Source organism: Lolium perenne, chromosome 3, assembly GCF_019359855.2.
Source record: "Lolium perenne isolate Kyuss_39 chromosome 3, Kyuss_2.0, whole genome shotgun sequence".
NCBI lineage: Eukaryota > Viridiplantae > Streptophyta > Magnoliopsida > Poales > Poaceae > Lolium > Lolium perenne.
In genome coordinates, this window is record NC_067246.2 from 25,537,759 (window position 1) to 25,557,308 (window position 19,550).

A 19,550-nucleotide genomic window follows, 5' to 3' on the forward strand; every position below is an offset into this window, starting at 1 on the left:
GTTTAGATGGTTTGGAAATGTTACTAAACACTTAAGAATCACTTCTGAATCAAAGGAATACAAAACAAACCAAAGAAAATAGCTAAACCAACTCACATATGATAATGGTCAAATCTGCAAATTATATCAGGGTACCCACTTTGAGCCCCTATATTAAGAGATTATTATACTAACCTCTCCCAACTCTTTGCACCTCATCCAAGAACTCATCAAGATGAACAACTTTGGTAAAGACCAACATAGGAAATTCATTCTCAATTGCTTAATATGATCAAGCCAAAATGCAACATCAAAGCAGATTTAAGATCATGCCTATTTTGGATTTTCACAAACCACCTCCATTTTTCAAACCAACACCACCATTATGTGCCAAACATTATTTGAATCATGTCCATAAAATATTTTTGCAAAATTAAAAAATTAGCTTCATGCGGCCATTGTGTCGAACACTTGGCATGCACTAATCTGCCAACCCTATACATCCTATTAACCAGCAGGTTTTAGCCTCAACCATCAAACCTAGGTCATCCTTAGTCCTCTATTGCACTCATTACCCAATGCCAAGCGCCAGAGACAAAGATATGGCATGATCTCATCAAGGACAAGACCATGTCGTGGTGGTCATGCCCCTCTCCATGCCATCCTCTCCTCCTCTCACATCTGCCGTGCATCAGCATGTCCTGGAGCTTCTCCACACTCTGTTGAGCAAGCTAGACATCATCCCTGGCCAAGGAGAGCAAGACACTGGCCAGCCCCGTACGCGCCCGCGACGCCCAGACGCGCCAGAGCGTGCACGATGACGTCTCTGGACGCGCCAGAACACGCATGCGCCCCGTCATCCTTGACCTCCCCTCGCCCTCTCTTTTCTCCAGCACACTCACCACACCACCAGCAACCCCCTGGACAACCTCACCTGCCCGCGCGTGCACTGCCGCCGACGCCATCATCAACGTCCGCCGCCACGGTGCTGCGAGGACGACGACGTCGCCCGCATGCCCCTGTCCCCCTCCTGCTGCGCCATGACGCGCGTTAGGACCGCCTTGACGTCGCCAACAGTATGCGCCCACTCCCTTGCCCCTTCACCGCCCAGAACACCGTCGCCATCATGACCTGCCCCGTGCGCCTCGGCCACACCTCGACCCTATAAATTGGAGCCTCCCCTTCATCCTCTGAGCACACCAGTCGCTTTCCCTCTCCCTACTGAGCTTCCTCGACCACCTCCCCCTCCACATTGTCACCGGTAGCCAGCCAATTGCTCGCCGGAGTCCGCGGATCCGCCGCAGACGAGGACGATGCTAGGAGCCGCCCCAGGAGCCGCCGCTTGTACCAGGAGGCTCGCCGTCGTCGACAACCTCGCAGTGCATCGTCGCCGATCATCGCCGGAGCGCCGGTGAGCCTCCAACCCCTACCCTCGCCGCTGCCAGTACACACTCTCACCGGAGACGACGATGGCTGTGAGCCGTTGGATCCATCTCTAATCGTGCGGGCCACGTTAAAACTTACCGTTTCGGCGTTTATAAGTCGCTGACAGGTGGAGCCCCCTGTCAGGCGGCCCGCGTGTGCAAGACACATTGCTGGGCCGACCCTTCTCTTGTTTTTCTCTCACAGGCCCGTGTCCTCTTCCCGCCAAGCCCAGTTATTCAAATTTGAATTAATTCTATTAGCCTAACTTCAATACTGGTGCCATTTTCAAATTTGAATAAAACCAAATCTACTGAGCCAAAATTTATAAATTTGATATTGTTGGAAATCTTAGGAAATTCTCTAAACAACTACACTGGTCTCAACCTTTGTTTCATTATGGATCACTTGCAATGAAAATAACAATTCAGTACCTTTTCCAAATTCAAATATTTATTAAAAATCAACCATAATGAATTTTGAGTTGATTCGAACTCTCAAAAATCACATTTCTTATTGTCTATCTGAATATGCAAAAATATGAGATGGTTGTTTCATATGACCATGGGCTAGAATCAAATAATGGCTATGTAGTCATTTCTAGTTCATTTAAATTATTTCAAAAATAGTAATTTAAATCTATGAGATGTAGCATCTCACTTAAATCACCATTCCAAGTAATTCAATGTGAGGTGATGACATTAGACTTCATGACCTCATATGTTATTACTTGAGAATATTAAATTGTTCCATAGTAGTATTTAAATTGCATGAGATGAAGTATCTCATTTAAATCATTTTTCCAAATGGTAAATATGAAGTGTTGACCTTGGTCAACATGACTTCATACTTTATTATTTGAGAAGATTAAATCTTATTAATTTTCAATGAGAGGAAATTATTTTCCTACCACTAAATAGAAAACCCTAGTTGTTGTTAAGTAATGATTGTGATGAAGATAGATCATCTTGAGTGAGCCATTAAGGCTAAGTAGTCCCCTTAAGTATTGATTGGTGATTGTTACCTCGTATCCATTTATAGACGCTAGTACTGAGTGCTACGAGGAAGAAGAAGTCTACGCAGAAGAAGAAGAAGAAAACTTTGATCACTACATCACTCAAGACAACCTATATTATTGCAAGCAATTACCAAGCTACCCTAATGCAAAGCTCTACTAGAGCAAGGCATCATTGCAATATTATTTTGTGTTTAAGGATCCAATGCCAAGTTTTATTCTTACAAGCTTTACTTTGGTTTATGAAAATTTATTTTGTTCATAGTTCACTTTGGTCTAGATATGAAGTATTACAAGAGTATCAAAGTTAGCTTAGAGAACTACAAGTTATTTAGCACCCCTCATGGCTAGTTGCTAGTGCTAAACTAAAATTGACTACTCTAGATGGGAAACATGTGAACCAAATGACTTTGAAAACCTTGGAATGATGAGTCATTCTATTGAAAGATTTTAAAGGTGATTATGACTTGTGAATGACATGGTGAATTTTACAAAAACTGATGGTTGGGTTCAGATGTGATACCATTCCAATTTTAAAGTACACCCACAATACCTGATCATGGGTAGGGCTTAACTGGAAATTTATGTGCTTTAGTATGGGTTCCCTCTAAACAAGCGTCGTAGGGGTTATACCGAGGCTGCCTCCGTTGAAAGTGAAATGACGTGAAATGAGGTGAATGTCCGACCCAAGCCCTGTGCAGTTCCCAGGATGGCGGTTTGCCATGGCTGGGAGGCCAAGCTCATGGGGAGAGGTGCCTGTACCAGGGTATGTAAGTGAAAGGTTATGGTCCGTACTCTGCACACACGGAGTGTGATAAATCAGGGCCAGTTAACCCTGTCGGATTATTGCAAATGTTGTGGTAAAAGTGTGCGACCTCCGCAGAGTGTAAAACTATTCGAATAGCCGTGTCCACGGTTATGGACGATTGGAAAGGCCATACTGTTCCGTCATCAGACAATTTCAAAAATGTGACATATGACTGGTGACTTGTGACTTGAACTTGAATTGTGAATTTGACTTCATCACAACAGAGTTGTGGGAATGACACTACTGTTCCCACTTGAGTTAGTTAGGCAAATAAAGAGTCTTTTATTACTAAGTGCTTATGAAATAAAACTGGTTTTATGCAAATGAACCTAGAGCTTAGAACCTCCTTACTATAGTTGATAGTGCTTACACTAGTATTAGTTTGCGAGTACTTTAAAGTACTCATGACTTTATCCCTGACTATTCAAATGGCCAGACTATGAAGAGGATCACCAGTACCATGAAGATGGACAGCAAGACGTCTATGATAACTAGGACTACTCCTGACGTTAAGCGTTGCCTGTGGAACAGATGGACCGCTACTATGTTTCTTCCGCTGCATGTTTTGTATTATGATCTTTAGATCAACTGTGTTGTAAGACTTGGATCATGTGATCCTTTGATGTAAGACAATTATGGCTTGTAATTAATTATGTTCTGTGATATCAATCTATTATGTCTTGCAAAAACAATATTTTTGAGATTGCGATGTATGGCATAATAGGCATATGGAATTAAAAATCCGGGTGTTGACAATGTATTACCTCGAACTTGACTCTCCTAGCTCCATCTACTTCCGTTATGCCGGGCTGCTGCCGGCACCCAAAAACTGTTGCAAATCGGGCAAAATCGGGCGCGAACAGGTCAGATTCGGGGCTGAAATCGGAGGGGAATGCGACTAGGGTTCGATGTCACTCACCAGAGATACCACCGACAAGGAATACAACGCCCATGAGTAGAATAGCTCCGCCGCCGAAGAGGATCTCGGGGCGGCGCGCACCGTCGGGCTCGTGCACGATCGGTTGGCGCTCGGTCGGGCGGTCTGGTTTTACTCGATCGTGGCAGCTTAGTGGGACCCATAGCCTCTAAACCTAATTTCACAATCCTTAACTAGCACAAATAAGTGAAACTGCCGTTTCATCACCTGCGGTGGGTCGTGGCTATTTTGATGCTCATAGACGTCATATGAGAGCTATTTTGCTCAACAACGTCGCTTCCCAACCAATTCCCATGAAAACCGTCGTATGAGAGCTATAGGCTCATGTATTATTCATAATCGCTCTAGCAATTCAAAACATCATCTATAATTTACGCATTTAAAGTTAGTACGAACATATGATTATAAATTCATTTTATGCTATGTAATTTTCGCTACTGTAGGGTACAAAAGATAGGTCAATCAAGGACTGCTTCATTTGGATTCAATTGACAATCAGATTTAGAGCATCTCCAACAGGCGCGCTATATAGGCCGCGCTGCAAAAAAAACCGCCGATATACCGTGCGCGGGAGGGAAGAAGGCGCTCCAGCAGGCGCGGTAAACGGCGCGGCGCTGCAAAAAATTTAGGCGCGCGGCGTTTTGCACAATCCGGAGCGCCATATGTGACGCGTCGGCTACAGCGCGCGGCAACGCTCCGCGCCCGCGCGAAAAGCCAACGGCAGGAAATTTCCCTCCCGCGCCCGCGCCCCCATTTCCCCCCCTCCCGCCGCCGCGAAATCTAGCCGCCGCCGGTCGACTCCGTCGCCGCCCCCGCTGCTGCGCGCCGCCGCGTCGTAGATCCCCCTCGCCCGCGCCCCCTCCTGGCAGCGGCGGCCGCTCCGCCGCGCTGTGACGCTCGTGCCGCCGCTAGCGACGGGCTGTAGTCGGCGCTCCTCCTCCACGTCCTCCTTCCCGCCGCCGTCGCGTTCTCCTCTGCGCCGCCGTAGACATGTCGTCCTCGTCGTCCTCGAGCTTGCTAACAACATGGCGCGCCCATGGTGCATGCCAATTTGCTCGCAAGGTATGCACCTCCGCCGGCCGGCCTCTATTAGCATGTGATTTTTACTCGTCAATTAGGTACAATAGTTAGTTATATTTAAGTAATTTTCATATATATGTTTGTAGAGTTCATCATAGGATTCATCGGATGACGAGTATGACCAAGAGGAAGAGGAGAACATATCGCTACTATTAGCATACAACGCCGTTAAGAAGCCAAAATTTGGTGGATCGGTGTTCGGTAGACAGAAGTTGTGGAGAGAAATGATTGAAGGGCATGAGAAGTTGATGCGGTCGTATTTCAATGAGAATCCGATATTCCCCGAAAGCTATTTTCGGCGGCGTTTCCGGATGAGTCTCAACTTGTTCAAGCACATTGCAACGGAGGTGACTAAGTATGATCGCTTTTTTGAGCAAAGGAGAAATGCCACCGGAGAACTTGGTCATAGCACATATCAAAAGGTGATCGCCGCCTTGCGTATGTTGGCATATGGTATACCGGCGGATCTTATTGATGATCATTTGGCCATGGGAGAGAGCACTTCTATCTTGTGTGTGAAGCGCTTTTGTCGTTGCAATTGTCAATGTCTTTGGCTCGACATACTTGAGAGCCCCCAATGCTCAAGACACGGCAAGGCTTTTGGATATCAACGCCAACCAGGGGTTTCACGGTATGCTTGGTTCCATTGATTGTATGCATTGGAGTTGGAAGAATTGTCCAGCGGCATGGCATGGACAATTCAAAGGCTACAAGAAGGATGCCACCATAGTACTTGAAGTAGTGGCCGACCAAGAGACTTGGATATGGCATGCTTTTTTTGGAATGCCCGGATCTTGCAATGACATCAATGTTCTTCAACGGTCACCACTAATGACAAGACTTGCAATGCGGTAAGGTCCATTGGTGGAGTTTGAAGCAAATGGCCACAAGTACAACTATGGCTACTTCCTCGCCGACGACATATATCCAAGGTGGCAAACATTTGTGAAGCCGATTATTCAACCAAGAGGTAAGAAGCAAATCCAATTCCATAATGCACAAGCGGCGGCTAGGAAAGATGTAGAGAGAGCATTTGGGATTTTGCAAGCCCAATTTGCCATTGTTAGAGGACCGGCTAGATTTTGGGACCAAGAATGCCTTTGGTATATCATGACGGCGTGTGTCATCATGCATAACATGATTATAGAGGATGATCGCGGGAAAGATGTGGATCATACCCACTACGACTTGATGGGGGTCCCGTGCAAGTGAGGAGGTCCGCACATAGGATTGCTCGGTTCATTGCCTCATACCATGCCATTCGGTGCAACGACACACATGATGAGCTTCAGAAAGATCTCATGGAAGAATGGTGGAATTGGAATGGACAACAGTAGTTCCATATTTGTTGTATTTATTTGAAAACTATGTGTTGTATTGTCTGAAAACTATGTTGTATTGTTGTATGTTGGACTTGTTGTATTTGGTGTGAACAATGTATTGTATTTGAATGGTTCATTTTATTTGTGAATTTTATATGGTTGTTTGATCTTGTTGGATGCATAGTTGTGTGTGTTTGTTGTTTGCGCCGCAGCCGCGCGCGGCAAAATAGAGCGTCCGGCGGAGGTGCTACTTTACCGCGCCGACGCGCGCTGCAAAATGGCGCACCCGGCGGGGGAAAAATCACTCCATCGCGCGGCAAATGTTTACAGCGCGGCGGCAGCGTCATATACCGCGCCAAACTATAGCGCGCATGTTGGAGATGCTCTTAAACATATGAAATGTTGTTCATTCGATTTAACGTACTCCCTCCGTCACATGAAATGTGTCTTAGATTGTCAAAGATGTCTATTACATCAAAAATTTGACAAATCTAAGATAAATTTTATGAAAAGGAGGAAGTAGCACCGTATAGCAACACACGGTCTTTGTGCTAGTCTCTTAAAGAAAACGGTAACAACATGTTTCTATAGAAGTAAATTACAGATCTTGCACACTATACGAACTTGATAAAGGTTGCACACCTGCCATAAGAAAACACTCTATTTATTACATCGAACACATAAACTTGATAAGCTCTCGTCTGGTTTGATCAACAGCGGCCGGGGATGAACCCAACCTTCTCTGCACGAACATCATACACCATCTCCGCCCCCTCCTGTGCCAAGGTGCCGATGACCGCCGAGACCCCAGGAGGGAAGGACCACACAGGCGAGGCGAACGCGAGGCATCCCACAGAGAAGGGGTTGTCACGTTCCTGGAAGTACATCGCCACAGGTATACCAAGGACCATGCTCACCCCATTGTCGAACCTGAGATACACCGTTGGTGCACCAAACGACCTTAGACCAGTGAAGTTGTAGCAAGTGTCGAGAATACCCATGGGCGGTGCTGCAGGGTAGCGTTCCATTTGCGCCTTGAACTGGTCACGGAGAGCCGCGTAAGTCTCCGGCTTCAGGTAGGTGAATGTGGAGTGCAGTGCGATCACTGCATCACCTGCAGGGATCGGGATGTGCGGACCACCATTGCTTAGGTCTAGACCGGCGAGCCGAACTAAGTACATGTTGGGAAGGGCAGTGTTGCTCCGTAGGGCGATGTAGCTCACGTTGCCTTCAGGGCGTGGTGCCCCGATGGAGAGGAAGCCCTGGTCGACCGACAGTTCAGATGGTAGGCAGTAGGAGAAGGCCACCGTGTCCGGAGCCGAAGGAGCTCGATACGCAAGAGAGTGCTTGTCCCTGCTAAGATCGAGAAGGCCAGATGAACTGTCAGTCGTAGTAGCACCCATCTCGAGGCATGTGACCCTGAAGTTTTCCAGGGTGGTGATTGGTGTCGACTGCGATAGTGTGAGTGTGTCTGTCACCACTGCAGCGCCATATTGCACGACGCCCTTATCTTTCACAATGACGGAGCAGGTGGATCCAGTAGTACAATTTCGGAGCGGACAGTCTGGCGACCCACATGGGACTGGGGCGATGGAGGAAGACTGGGACTGGTCGAAAGCTGGGATGTTACATGTTGAGTCTCCACATGGCTTGCATTGGAGAAATGTTTGCCCACCCGACCCGATGTTGAATCCCACGGTGAGGTTCTGCACCGGGGTGCCGTAGCCGATGACAATGTGGTACTCAGATTCCCATGTGCTCGGGGTACTACCGGGGCGATTGCCCGTGACAGGGACCGTGAAGAGCGAGTGTAGCCGTCTTTCGTCGTTTTGGAGGGACGATAACCTGTTTCGCTTCCCGGCGGAACCAAGGGGCGAGCATTGGCTCATTCGATGCACTACGGGCAACCACGATCCTGCGATCCTACCGCCATCTCCTGAAAATATAAACATGTAATTAAGTTCGGTGCATGGGGAACAACAGATTAATCTTAAACAGACTAATCAATAAAATATTTCTTGTGCAATTAGGGATCATGGAATTACCATAAGGAACGGTAGAGCAGTACGTCATCGCCTGTGATGGACGGCGTGCACCAGATGAGGAGCGGTGAACGAAATGCCTGCCGCCATGGGTGCGGGTGGTGTAGCTGGTGGTGGAGCTGCCGGGACAAGGAGCAATGAGAAGAACAAGGAGAAGCAGGAACAAGGAGGAATTGGCTAATGAAGCCATTGGTACTGTTTCTTGTGTAACTTCTGTTCCGTGTACTAGCTGCACTACTGAGTACTGATACGTACATACATATCCTATTTATATACATCCATCCATGTAGGGTTGGACCCCAAGTTCCTATTTTTCATTGGAGAGCAAGCTGTTGCCCCGAACTGATCGATGGCGACTGACCGATGATGGGTATCGTCGTATCGACGTTCATGGCGACTCCCTTGTTTAGTAATGTTCCTTCGTTCAGCCCAAAGCTAATTAAGTTGTCTCGTGCATATGGAAAACCGGGTGATTGGAATTAACGCCTGCCAGAACCTGCAAAGAAACTGCTACTCCACTACAGAAGAAACGGAGACACATGCACTTGGCAAATGGCAGCTCCCGTGTTTTTTCGTCAAAAAAAAAGTCAACTCGACGGTGTCATCGTCTTTCATGGTGGATTGGGAGTCGCATCATTGAGTTGTGGATCGTTCTCGTCATCACCCCCGCGGCATCAAGGGTGGAATACAGATGATGGATGACAGAAGGAGAAGGCACATAATTTTTGGAATCTTCGCTCTTCAAATCTTTGTTTGAGGCTGTTGATGTCCCCCCATCCAACAATTAAGATCATTTTGGTGATGTGGAGCTTAGAAAAAAAAACATGTGCTTTTGTTTCAGGATATAATAACTTGCCGCACAAATACGCATACAATATCTTGTATCCCTTGCAATTATTACAAATAATCTTTTAATGTCTTGTTGATATGTATTACTCCCTGCATCCTAAAATATTTTGCGTATAATTTTCAGTTGAAGTCAATTTGTATAAATCAGTACGAATGATTTGTGTTTTGGGATGTGCAAAATTGATGGAATTGTGCATCTGAAATGGTGAAACAGTGCAGCTTTTGAAACCTCCAATATTTGCCACTTTTATGTACCTAGAATACAATGTACTTTACCTTGAGATTTTACACATTACTAGCATACATCATTCATTACATCTAGAATTACTTTCAAAATTTTGAAACTTTTAAATATTTCATAGGTTAAAAAAAACACGACCCATGTAGCTCAGTCTCCATTTGAGATTTTGTTGTATAATTGTCATAACTTGTTGCACGGGCAATGTTCTATAGTGCTTCCTCTTAACAAATGGCTGCTCTAATTTGTTCCGTAGAAAAGCAGTTATGAAAGTCCATGGTGTCGTTGTCATTCATGGTGATATTGTCATGGTGTTTTTGATTTTTCTCGTTGTCAATGATGGACGCATGATGGAGAAGGCACATGTTTTTGGAACTTAGCTAACTGGGCGTACGTTAACAACTATCTTTAGTCCTCAAATTTTGTTTGAGGCTGTTGTTTTCTTTCCATCAATGGGATATATTCTTTTTAAGAGTGTGACAATTCTGTACCATATTTTTATAAGAGGCAACAGTTTAAACTACAAGACTCTGGATCCTGCGGCATGTGAATTTTTTATTTTTTTGGAAAGAAACAAACTCCCAGCAATCTCACACGTTACCTGTTCCTAACCCTATCAATCCCTACCGATCATGTTGTCTTCCATTGTAATAAACTTAGTCTTTTTCAGGTGATGCAATAAACCTTAGTAATAAACTTAATTAGGCCGCATGGTATAGTGAAGATGTCAAGAGAAATGGAAAGTTACAATTTCAGAAATAAGGTTACACCAATAATAAGTTAAGCATGTGTTGCTTCTTATTACATCGAAACGGCCGATACTAAAATGAGGTGTTCTTAATGATTTGATCAGTCGCAGCGGTTGGAGACAAACCCAACCTTCTCAGCACGAACGTCATACACCACCTCTGTCATCTCCTGCGCCAGGGTGCCGATGATCACCGCGACCCCGGGCGGGAATTCATACGCCGGATTGGCGAACGCGAGGCAGCCCAAAGACCTGTTGTCACGGCGATGGAAGTACATCTTCTGCCTCACACCGAGTTCCAGACTCACTTCGCCGGCAAATCTTAGTGTGATGGTTGGCACGGAGATGTCGCTCAGGCCGGTAAAATCATAGCACGTGTCGAGGACACCCAACCGCGGCGCCAACTGATACTGCGCCATTTGCGACCTGAAATACTTGCGGAGAGCAGCGTAAGGCTCGTACACCATATAAGTGAAGGTGGTGCCCACTGCGATTAGCGCGTCGCCGCCAGGGATGGGGATGTCCGCCCCATCAATGCTTAAGCCTAGCCCAACGAGCCTGACCAAATACGATTTGGGAAAGACATCGTTTCTCCGTAGTGCGGTGTATGTCATGTTGCCTTCTGGACGCGGTGCGCCGATGGAGAGGAAGCCCTGGGTCTCTGTTAGAGACGGCAGGCAGTAGGAGAAAGCCACCGTGTCCGGAGACAAAGGAGCTCGCGATGCCAGCGAGTGGATGTCCCGGCTGAGATCGAGAATGCCGGATGAGCTATCCGACGTCCTTGTGCCCATCAACAAGCAGTTGGCCCTCACGTTACGCATGGTGGTCGGTGGCGACCATGGGAGCGTGATCACATCTGTCACGACGGTCATACTTGGTAGCACGACGCCATTCCCATTCACCGTGGTGGCGGTGCAGTTGGGTCCGGAGCATGTTTTCAACGGGCAGTCTGGCGACCCGCACGGGACTTGGTCGATGGAGGAGGACTGGGACGGGTCGAAGGCTGGGACGTCGCATGCTGTGCCGCACGGCTTGCACTGGAGAAATGTGGGTCCGTAATCTCTGGTGTTAAACCCTACGCTGAGGTTCTGGGCCGGAGTGCCGTAGCCGATGATGACATGGTACTCAGCCTCAGATAAGCTCGGGAGATCATTGAGGGGTATGCGGGTCACCGGGAGAGAGTTTGGTGGCGCTGCCTGGGAGTCCCAGGTAGAGCTGCTGGGGCTAGGAGCGAGAAGAAGAACAAGCAGAGTTAGCAGGCGCAAGTGCGTGGAGGAAATGGCTAATGAAGCCATTGATATTTCAAGTTTTGTATCCTACTGCACAAGTGATACGTTGTAGAAGATCGTACTACTGCTATATATAGTGATGAACTGATGATTTTTGGAAAGCATATAGTTATTATACTTGTGATATCTATATGTTCCATCGTTCAGCCCAAAGCTAATTGCCGTGTACAGCTAATACAGTTGCTAAACAACAATTGTCTTGTGCATATGGAAAATATGATGACAAGGATCAACGCGGGAAATTGCAGTGGAATTGACAGATGAGACATAGACACATGGCCTCTTACCTGTGGTTTTAGCGAAAATGGATAATCAACTCCATGATTTCATTGCCGTTCATGGCAATCTCACCAAGGTGTTGTTGTTGATCTTTCTCGTCGTGATCTTCAGGGCGTCAACTGTGGAGAACCAACCATGAATGCCCGATCGAGAAGGCTGGTTTTTTTACACATGACATAGAGCTTTAGTATATCGATTCATAAGGATTACCTGATGTAGGCGATAGAGCAGCCAAGACCAGAGGTAGGATCACCTGAGGCAGTTTGAATGTTTGCAAAGAAGAATTGATTAGGTGACTGTTAGTTCATCAATCATCTCTTTATGTTTTCATGTTCAAATTTAATTTTTTACTTAGTGTTAATAAAATCAAATGATCCCTTAACTACTTCATGAATTGAGGTGCTTTTTCATAACAAAAGTGACTTTATTATGCATTAAGGTTGCAATTGTAGGATTTTCCATTCTTCAGTAACCAGTATCCAATTCGTGATTTATCACTCCAAAACACGTTTGACCCACACCCGTCCGAGACAGCTTTGAAGAATTGCAGGAAGGACCGCCAACAACCATAATCTAACTACAAACCTCCAATATCCAGAATAAACATGTCAAATTTTGACAACCACATAAAAATTCCAAAAAATATAATATTGTTCACAACAACAAAAAATACCTTGCTGAAACAGGTAACATATGAACGAAAAGTCAAACACAATACTTCAACAAGAAGGCAGAAGCATAAACGAACATGCAATAGTACACACACAGCGAGTCATAATATGGACCTCAAATGTAGTACAGTTTGATCAGTAGTTAGAAGAGGGAAGCAAAAGCAGCAATAACTCTCTCACAAACAAGTGTACTCCGATGATCAAATGTGCTAATGCCATTTGGTTAAGAGCAAACAATGACACATCGCTATATATATCGTCACAGAAATCAGCATAGCATTTTTTCCAAATGGGGGTATACCCCAGCCTCTCCATCGAAACGATGCATATGGATCAGCATAGCACATGTCTAGTGAAAAAAAGGAGCACCGCCCCTGTCTCAGAAATTGAAACCACTAATTGTTGCGAAAATTGTTGTGAGTACTAAAATTTCAATCAGAAAACAGACTTATAATATATGATCAGATTGTCAGACTGCAGACATGAAGCCAATGGAGAAAGATGTCACCCGCCTAATTCCTCAAGGGTGACGATCAAATAAAATTGGTGTTACATGTAAATATGCTACGTACTATTATTGTGGAATATGTACCTGTGACGTGACTTCAAAATTTGGAGCCACCTATTTGTCAAAACTGATTTCTCCTCTACTAAATTATCAAGCTAACTGATGTACATACACTTTATCCTGAATTGGAGAAGAGGAATATGGCCGGGAACCAGAAGAACATCCAGAGTACATTCGTTGATGGCTCTTAAGATGCTCAATTCCGTGTCTTCGAAGAGCATTTGGATTGACACCTGCCTTGTGAGCAGCAATTACTCCAATTGCTTCCCAGTAGTTCTGAACATTCAGCTGCGAGGAAAAAAATGACGTCGCTAACAATAGTGTACCAGAAATAGGACTTATAGAAAGATTATCAAGATATATTACATACCGCTTCTATACCAAATTTATCTGGGGTATCATCAAGGACTGTCTCATTTTCCTGAACAGTAATGATCAAGGGCTGCACAATTACAAAAATAGTTACCTAATTGTACAACATAATGATAAAAAATGAATAGCTACATGGTTAATTAGCTTCACAATTATTGTGATATTCATCAATCAAATAATTTAAGCTACATATACATACTATATTGCAGTTGTAATTGAAGTGGCAAAGTAGACAATCAGTAATATGCACACGACAAGTCTACCTTGTTCTTTCTTCCAGTGCGAGCAAAAGCAAGAGTACCATCACCTCCACATGCGTCTTTTGGAATAATCACGCTATCGATATCACTAGCCACTATGCAGCCATTGTCCAAGGTCCCATGCCTCCTCGTCACATACTGTGGAGCACTGCTTAACCCGGCGAGCACACACGGTAGAAAGGTATATCCAATCTGTTAAAAAATGGTCAACAAGAGTCAATGAAGAAAGCAAGAGATAAGACTAATCACCACTACTTGCTGCTTAGTTTGACACTAGAGCTCTGCCACTATTGTTCATCACCAAGAATATCACCGGTAAATATTTAATTCAATTTCGTACAAGCAATTCAGTCAAGGATATAGATACCTCTTCTGCAGCAGATCTCGGGGACAATGATGTGCTGAGTGGTGGGGGTAACACCGCAGGAGCGTGAGCAGCAGGGATTTTGAATTCTTTCACAATTAGGTGACTGATGATTGCTTCGACTCCTGCTAACAGATCAACTCCCTGCATACATCGGTATCGCCACACCGGCACACAGTCAACAGCATACAAAGCTGAGAAGGTGACATGCATATTTCGATTGTTGCTGCGAAATACATCCATGATAAAACAGCATGTGTTTCCGCGCCAACTACAAGCTCAGCATATTTCAGTGAAATAAAAAATGGCAATAGCTTTCACTATTCTAACATATATTTCAGAGAAATGAAAGGGCAAAAGCGATTCAAGATGCAGCCAATAAATACCTTTCCTTCACGATAACAGTCTGAATCATCTGGATCATCATCCGGAAAGCGGCAAACAACTGCCACAGCATTCACGCCCGAATGTTCCACTAGCGCGTCAACCGCTCTCAGCAGAGAATCGGAGTTCCCAACACTCCCCGTCGATTTCCCGCATTTCGGATCGAACCACGTCTTGATCTACTCCATACAATCAAAGTTTAGTAGGCTCCCGAGTAACCAAGTTGTTTTCTTCCCAACAACTACGTCAACAATTAATAGAATGTGTGCGCACCTCCAGAGGAGCATCTGTGACGGTGTACTCAACCACGGGGAGGCCGAGCGAAGCCCTTGCGGCATCCGCGACCTGCAGGTGGCGGAGCCGCAGCTCCTCGTCGATGCCGGCGTCCAGCACCAATCCTACCTAGGTGAAATCAGTCACAAGTTGCATCAAACTGTTTTTTTAGATTCACAGGCATCAAACTGTTTTTTTGTTGTGTGTGAGATGAGCCTGCTGAGCAATCATCAACAATGTAGCACTGACCTTGTTTTGGTGGACTGGTTGAAGAGCCCAGGCGCCCTCGGCGAACCTGTCGAGCGCGTATCCCTCCACGTACAGCGCGTTGGGCATCGGCCAGTACAGCATCGCGGCGTTGAGCACCTACGGCGGGGGTGCTGGAGGTATCAGCCTTTGAGCGACCGGAATCAAAACGAGCAATGGCCACGCACAACAGCGAAAAACTTACATTGGGGTGGGATATGACGCAGTCGGCGACGGCGGCGAGGGCGCGCGCGACGGGGAGGGCGTCGCCGGCGAAGCCCCCGACGGCGGCGCCGACGCCCGTGGGGACCACCAGGACGGAGGTGTACGGCCTCCTGAAGCTCGGGCTCCGCGCGTCCGCCGAGGGGGATACGGAATGAGGCCGGGCACGGCGGCGCGGCGGCGGTAGGCGAGCGGGGAGGAACGGCGGCCGCGCGAGATGGAGCGCCATTCCTTCACCGGAGCTCGCGAGCGAACGCGCGGGGCCGGGGGATAAGGTTGGACCGAACCGGGCCGCGCTAGCCCGGCCCATCTGCGAGTCGGACCATTGGGCTGCTTTCCTGGGCCTCACTTTCGGCCCGTCTTTCCCTGTAAATTTCGCACGGACCGCCTTCAGAAAAAGAAAACGACGACGCGCCATGAACAGATCACAGAGCACAGCTGCCTCTGTTTCTACCGGCAATTCCTTGGCAAGTTCTACCTACGTACACGCTTTGCGCCGAACGAGGAAACATGTATCAACAAGGCAGAGATGCCATGCGAGGCGAAGGATATTCCTCACACATCATCGACCAGTCATCAGTTCACATGAAAAAGTAACCAGTTCTCGAAACCCTATATATACCGGCTGCATTCCTCTCTAAGACGTATAAACTGTGCAGTATACAACTTATATACATGCAAATATCAATGGGGTCAGCCGTTCGCTCTGTGCACTTGTGCCTGCTGCTTGTTCTTCTTCTCGGCAGCTCCTCCATCCGCCCATCCGTGGCACGCACATCCCGCTTGATCATACATTCCGGTAAAGTATCTTAACTACTTAGTATCTGAGAAGTGACATTATCTGTACTCCGTAATGTTGATATTCAGTGTGACAACACTTGCCCTCAATGCCTACATCAAAAGAAATTTTCTTACATAATGTGTACAATTGCACATACACCAATATACCCTCGTGCACACAGTGGGTAATTAATTTAGCTATGGTTTAATATTCAATCGTGTTGACTAAACATATCTACATTTTTCTAGGAGACGGCGGTGGAATAGCAAGGCAGCTGCCGGGAGTGAACCCTTCCGGTGATAAACCGCTTGTTAATACATATGTTATATATTTTTTGTTTATTCTTGTATGTTTCTTCTCGAGTTCACTAACTAACTAGGTTTGTTTTATAGGGGATGGTGGGGGAATAGAGAGGCCGCTACGTGGAGCAAATCCTTCCATTCCTAGGGGTGAGCTACCTTTAATCCCTCGAACGGAAGAATCCCCATAGTGTCTTGATCATGCCATGCATTATTATCGCATATGCCCACAAAAACAAAATTAAGCTAGACTACTATTTAATTAGGTGGAAGATAAAAAAAAATCAGAAATTTTATGTTGGGTGACTGTATATATGGTTGGAAGTTCATTGGCATTGACTAACGTGGCTGCTAGGATTGAAACAATGTCGTGAAATACCCAACACCAATGCATAAAAAAGATTATTTTAATTCTTATATGTTCATGCGGGTGTTCACTAATTAACTCAGTGTTTTATAGGGTATGGAGTGAATCCTTCCATTCCTACATATAAACTATCTTACAATAATCTTTCTAAAGGAATCATCCCTTATGGTGTCTTGATCACGTCCATATTCATCGCATACATCCAGAAATGAAAAACTAAGCTACTATATTACTTAGTGAAAGATAAATTTGAACTATTATGTTGTTTATGCACACGGAGTGAGTTAGTGTACATATGGTTTGAAGTTCATTGGCATTGACTGGTACTTCTAAATTTTGTAGGAGATGGCGGTGGGATAGCAAGGCCGGTATCCGGAGTGAACCCTTCTGGTAAATCATCTTGCATTTACATATGAAATAATTTTGTTTATGCTTTCATATTTTCCGTGAGCTTTCACTAATTAACTCTATATATATCGATCATCTAGGGGATGGAGGCGGAATAGAGAGACCATTGTATGGAGCAAATGCTTCAATTCATACAGGTGAACTACTTGCAATAATCCTTCTACATGGAGCATCCCTCAGGATGTCTTGATCACATCCATACTTATCACATATGTCCACGAATGAAAATAAGATACTGTATTACTTAGTGCAAGATAAATTTGAACTATTATATTGCTTATGCACATTGAGCGAGTTAGCGTACCTATGTTCTAAAGTTCATTTGCATTGACTAATATGTCTTGATTTTGTAGGAGATGGTGGTGGGATAGCAAGGCCACTACCCGGAGTGAACCCTTCTGGTAAATCATCTTGCGTAGATATATGAAATAATTTTATTTGTACTTTACCCTTGATCTTTCACTAATTAACTCCAAATTTTATAGGGTATGGAGGCAAAATAGAGAGGCCACTCCGTGGGGTGAATCCTCCCATTCCTAAGGGTGAACTATCTTGCATTAATCCCTCCAATGGAAACATTCCACATAGTTTCTTGATCACATGTAAACTTATCGCATATGCCCATAGAAAAAATAAGCTATTATATTATTAGTGCAAGAACAAAATGAACTACCACCTATATTTTGAAGTTCTTTCAGCTGGACTATCATGTCTACATTTTGTAGGAGATGGTGGTGCAATAGCAAGGCCATTGTTGAGAGAAAACCCTTCTGGCCCTCGTGGTAAATTACCTTCCGCTGATACATATGAATTCATTTGGTTTTTTTTTTGTATGTATGTTTCCCATAGCGGCACTGATTGGGTTGGTATTTTGTAGGTGATGGAGGCGGAATAGAAAGGCCATTGCATGGAGTGAATCCTTCCATTCCTACAGGTGAACTACCTTCCATTAGTTCCTCTAACAGAAGCATCCCTACTACTATCCTAATCGCATGCATACTTATCAAATATGTATGCCTACAAAATAAATAAGATACTATATATAACTTAGTGTTCAAGATAAAAAAAAATCGAACTACTATATTTGTTATGCACAGAGAAACGAGTTAGCGTACCTATGGTTTGAAGTTCATTCTCTTTGACTAATATGTCTACATTTGGTAGGAGATGGTGGTGGAATAGCAAGGCCACTGCCGGGAGCAAACCCTTCTAACCCTTCTGGTAAATTACCTTGCGCTGATACATATGAAATCATTTTTTTAATGTGTCCCTGAGCGGTCACTGGATAGATTGGTATTATTTAGATGATGGGGGTGGAACTGAAAGGCCAGTACATCGAGATAATCCTTCCATTCCTACGGGTGAACTACCATGCATTAATTCATCTAATGGAAGCATTCACAATAGTGTGCCCATCACATGCATGCTTATCTCATATGCACGCAATAGAAAAACAAGATACTACATTACTTAGTGTGCAAGATAAAAATTTAACTACTATATTCCTTCTCCAAACAAAGAGAGTTTGTGTTACTATGGTTTGAAGTTCATTCACATTGACTAAGATGTCTATATTTTGTAGGAGATGGAGGGGAGATAGCAAGACCGCTCCCTGGATTAAACCCTTCTGGTAAATTACCTAGCTGATACACATGAAATCATTTTGTTTATGTCTGTATATTTCATGGAGTGCTCATTGATGAACTCGGTATTATGTAGGTGATGGAGGCGGAATAGAAAGGCCACTGCGTGGAGTGAATCCTTCCATCCCTACGGGTGAACTACCTTGAATTAACATCTTTAGTAGAAGCATCCCACATAGTGTCTTGCTTTATATTGAAAAATAAATACATTTACGATTATATATGAGCCAAACAGTGGATTTATTGATTTCTACATTGTTAGGAGGCGGAGGTGGAATACAAAGACCTCTTCTACCTCCACCATCCATCCCCACAGGTAAGGTTCATTGCGTCAAATCCTAGTAAAAGAAACATCTCCTTATGTATCTAAGCACATAAAAAAAATGTGTATCATCATAAAAAAAGGAATGATCGAGTTCACCTTGTTGCAGGAGGCAATGGAGATGGTGTTTGACGTTGGAACAGAAAAGACTGGGCTCGTCTCCAACCACTATTGATCAAAGCACAAGGACTAGCTCACCAAATATATCTATAAATTTCATAATTGTTTAGTAAAGTCTTCATATCTGGTTTTGTTTCCTTCAGAAAAGCTGTATCAATGTAATAAGAGTACTCTGAGGAACGAGTCGACGTTCTGATTATGGAGTGGAGTTATATATAAGCATAAATATATTAAATATTGTT

General features: G+C 44.8%; 3 protein-coding genes across 3 annotated transcripts; all 3 read right to left on the reverse strand.

Moving 5' to 3' along the window:
* Window positions 1-7,267: 7,267 nt before the first annotated feature.
* On the reverse strand, window positions 7,268-8,478 carry LOC127338096 (aspartyl protease family protein At5g10770-like). The gene has a single exon (XM_051364348.2). The coding sequence runs from the start codon at window positions 8,450-8,452 to the stop codon at window positions 7,274-7,276; it is 1,179 nt and encodes a 392-aa protein (XP_051220308.1). The 5' UTR covers window positions 8,453-8,478; the 3' UTR covers window positions 7,268-7,273.
* Window positions 8,479-10,366: 1,888 nt separating this feature from the next.
* LOC127340983 (aspartyl protease AED1-like) lies at window positions 10,367-12,004 on the reverse strand. The gene has a single exon (XM_051366752.1). It carries the CDS (start codon window positions 11,733-11,735, stop codon window positions 10,542-10,544), a length of 1,194 nt encoding a protein of 397 aa, XP_051222712.1. The 5' UTR covers window positions 11,736-12,004; the 3' UTR covers window positions 10,367-10,541.
* Window positions 12,005-13,108: 1,104 nt separating this feature from the next.
* On the reverse strand, window positions 13,109-15,606 carry LOC127340981 (uncharacterized). Its single transcript, XM_051366751.1, has 8 exons — window positions 15,352-15,606; window positions 15,150-15,266; window positions 14,901-15,029; window positions 14,630-14,806; window positions 14,247-14,387; window positions 13,883-14,071; window positions 13,618-13,689; window positions 13,109-13,535 (listed from the first exon to the last, which is right to left on the reverse strand). Exons 1-8 carry the CDS (start codon window positions 15,595-15,597, stop codon window positions 13,338-13,340), a joined length of 1,269 nt encoding a protein of 422 aa, XP_051222711.1. The 5' UTR covers window positions 15,598-15,606; the 3' UTR covers window positions 13,109-13,337.
* Between the last annotated feature and the right edge of the window lie 3,944 nt (window positions 15,607-19,550).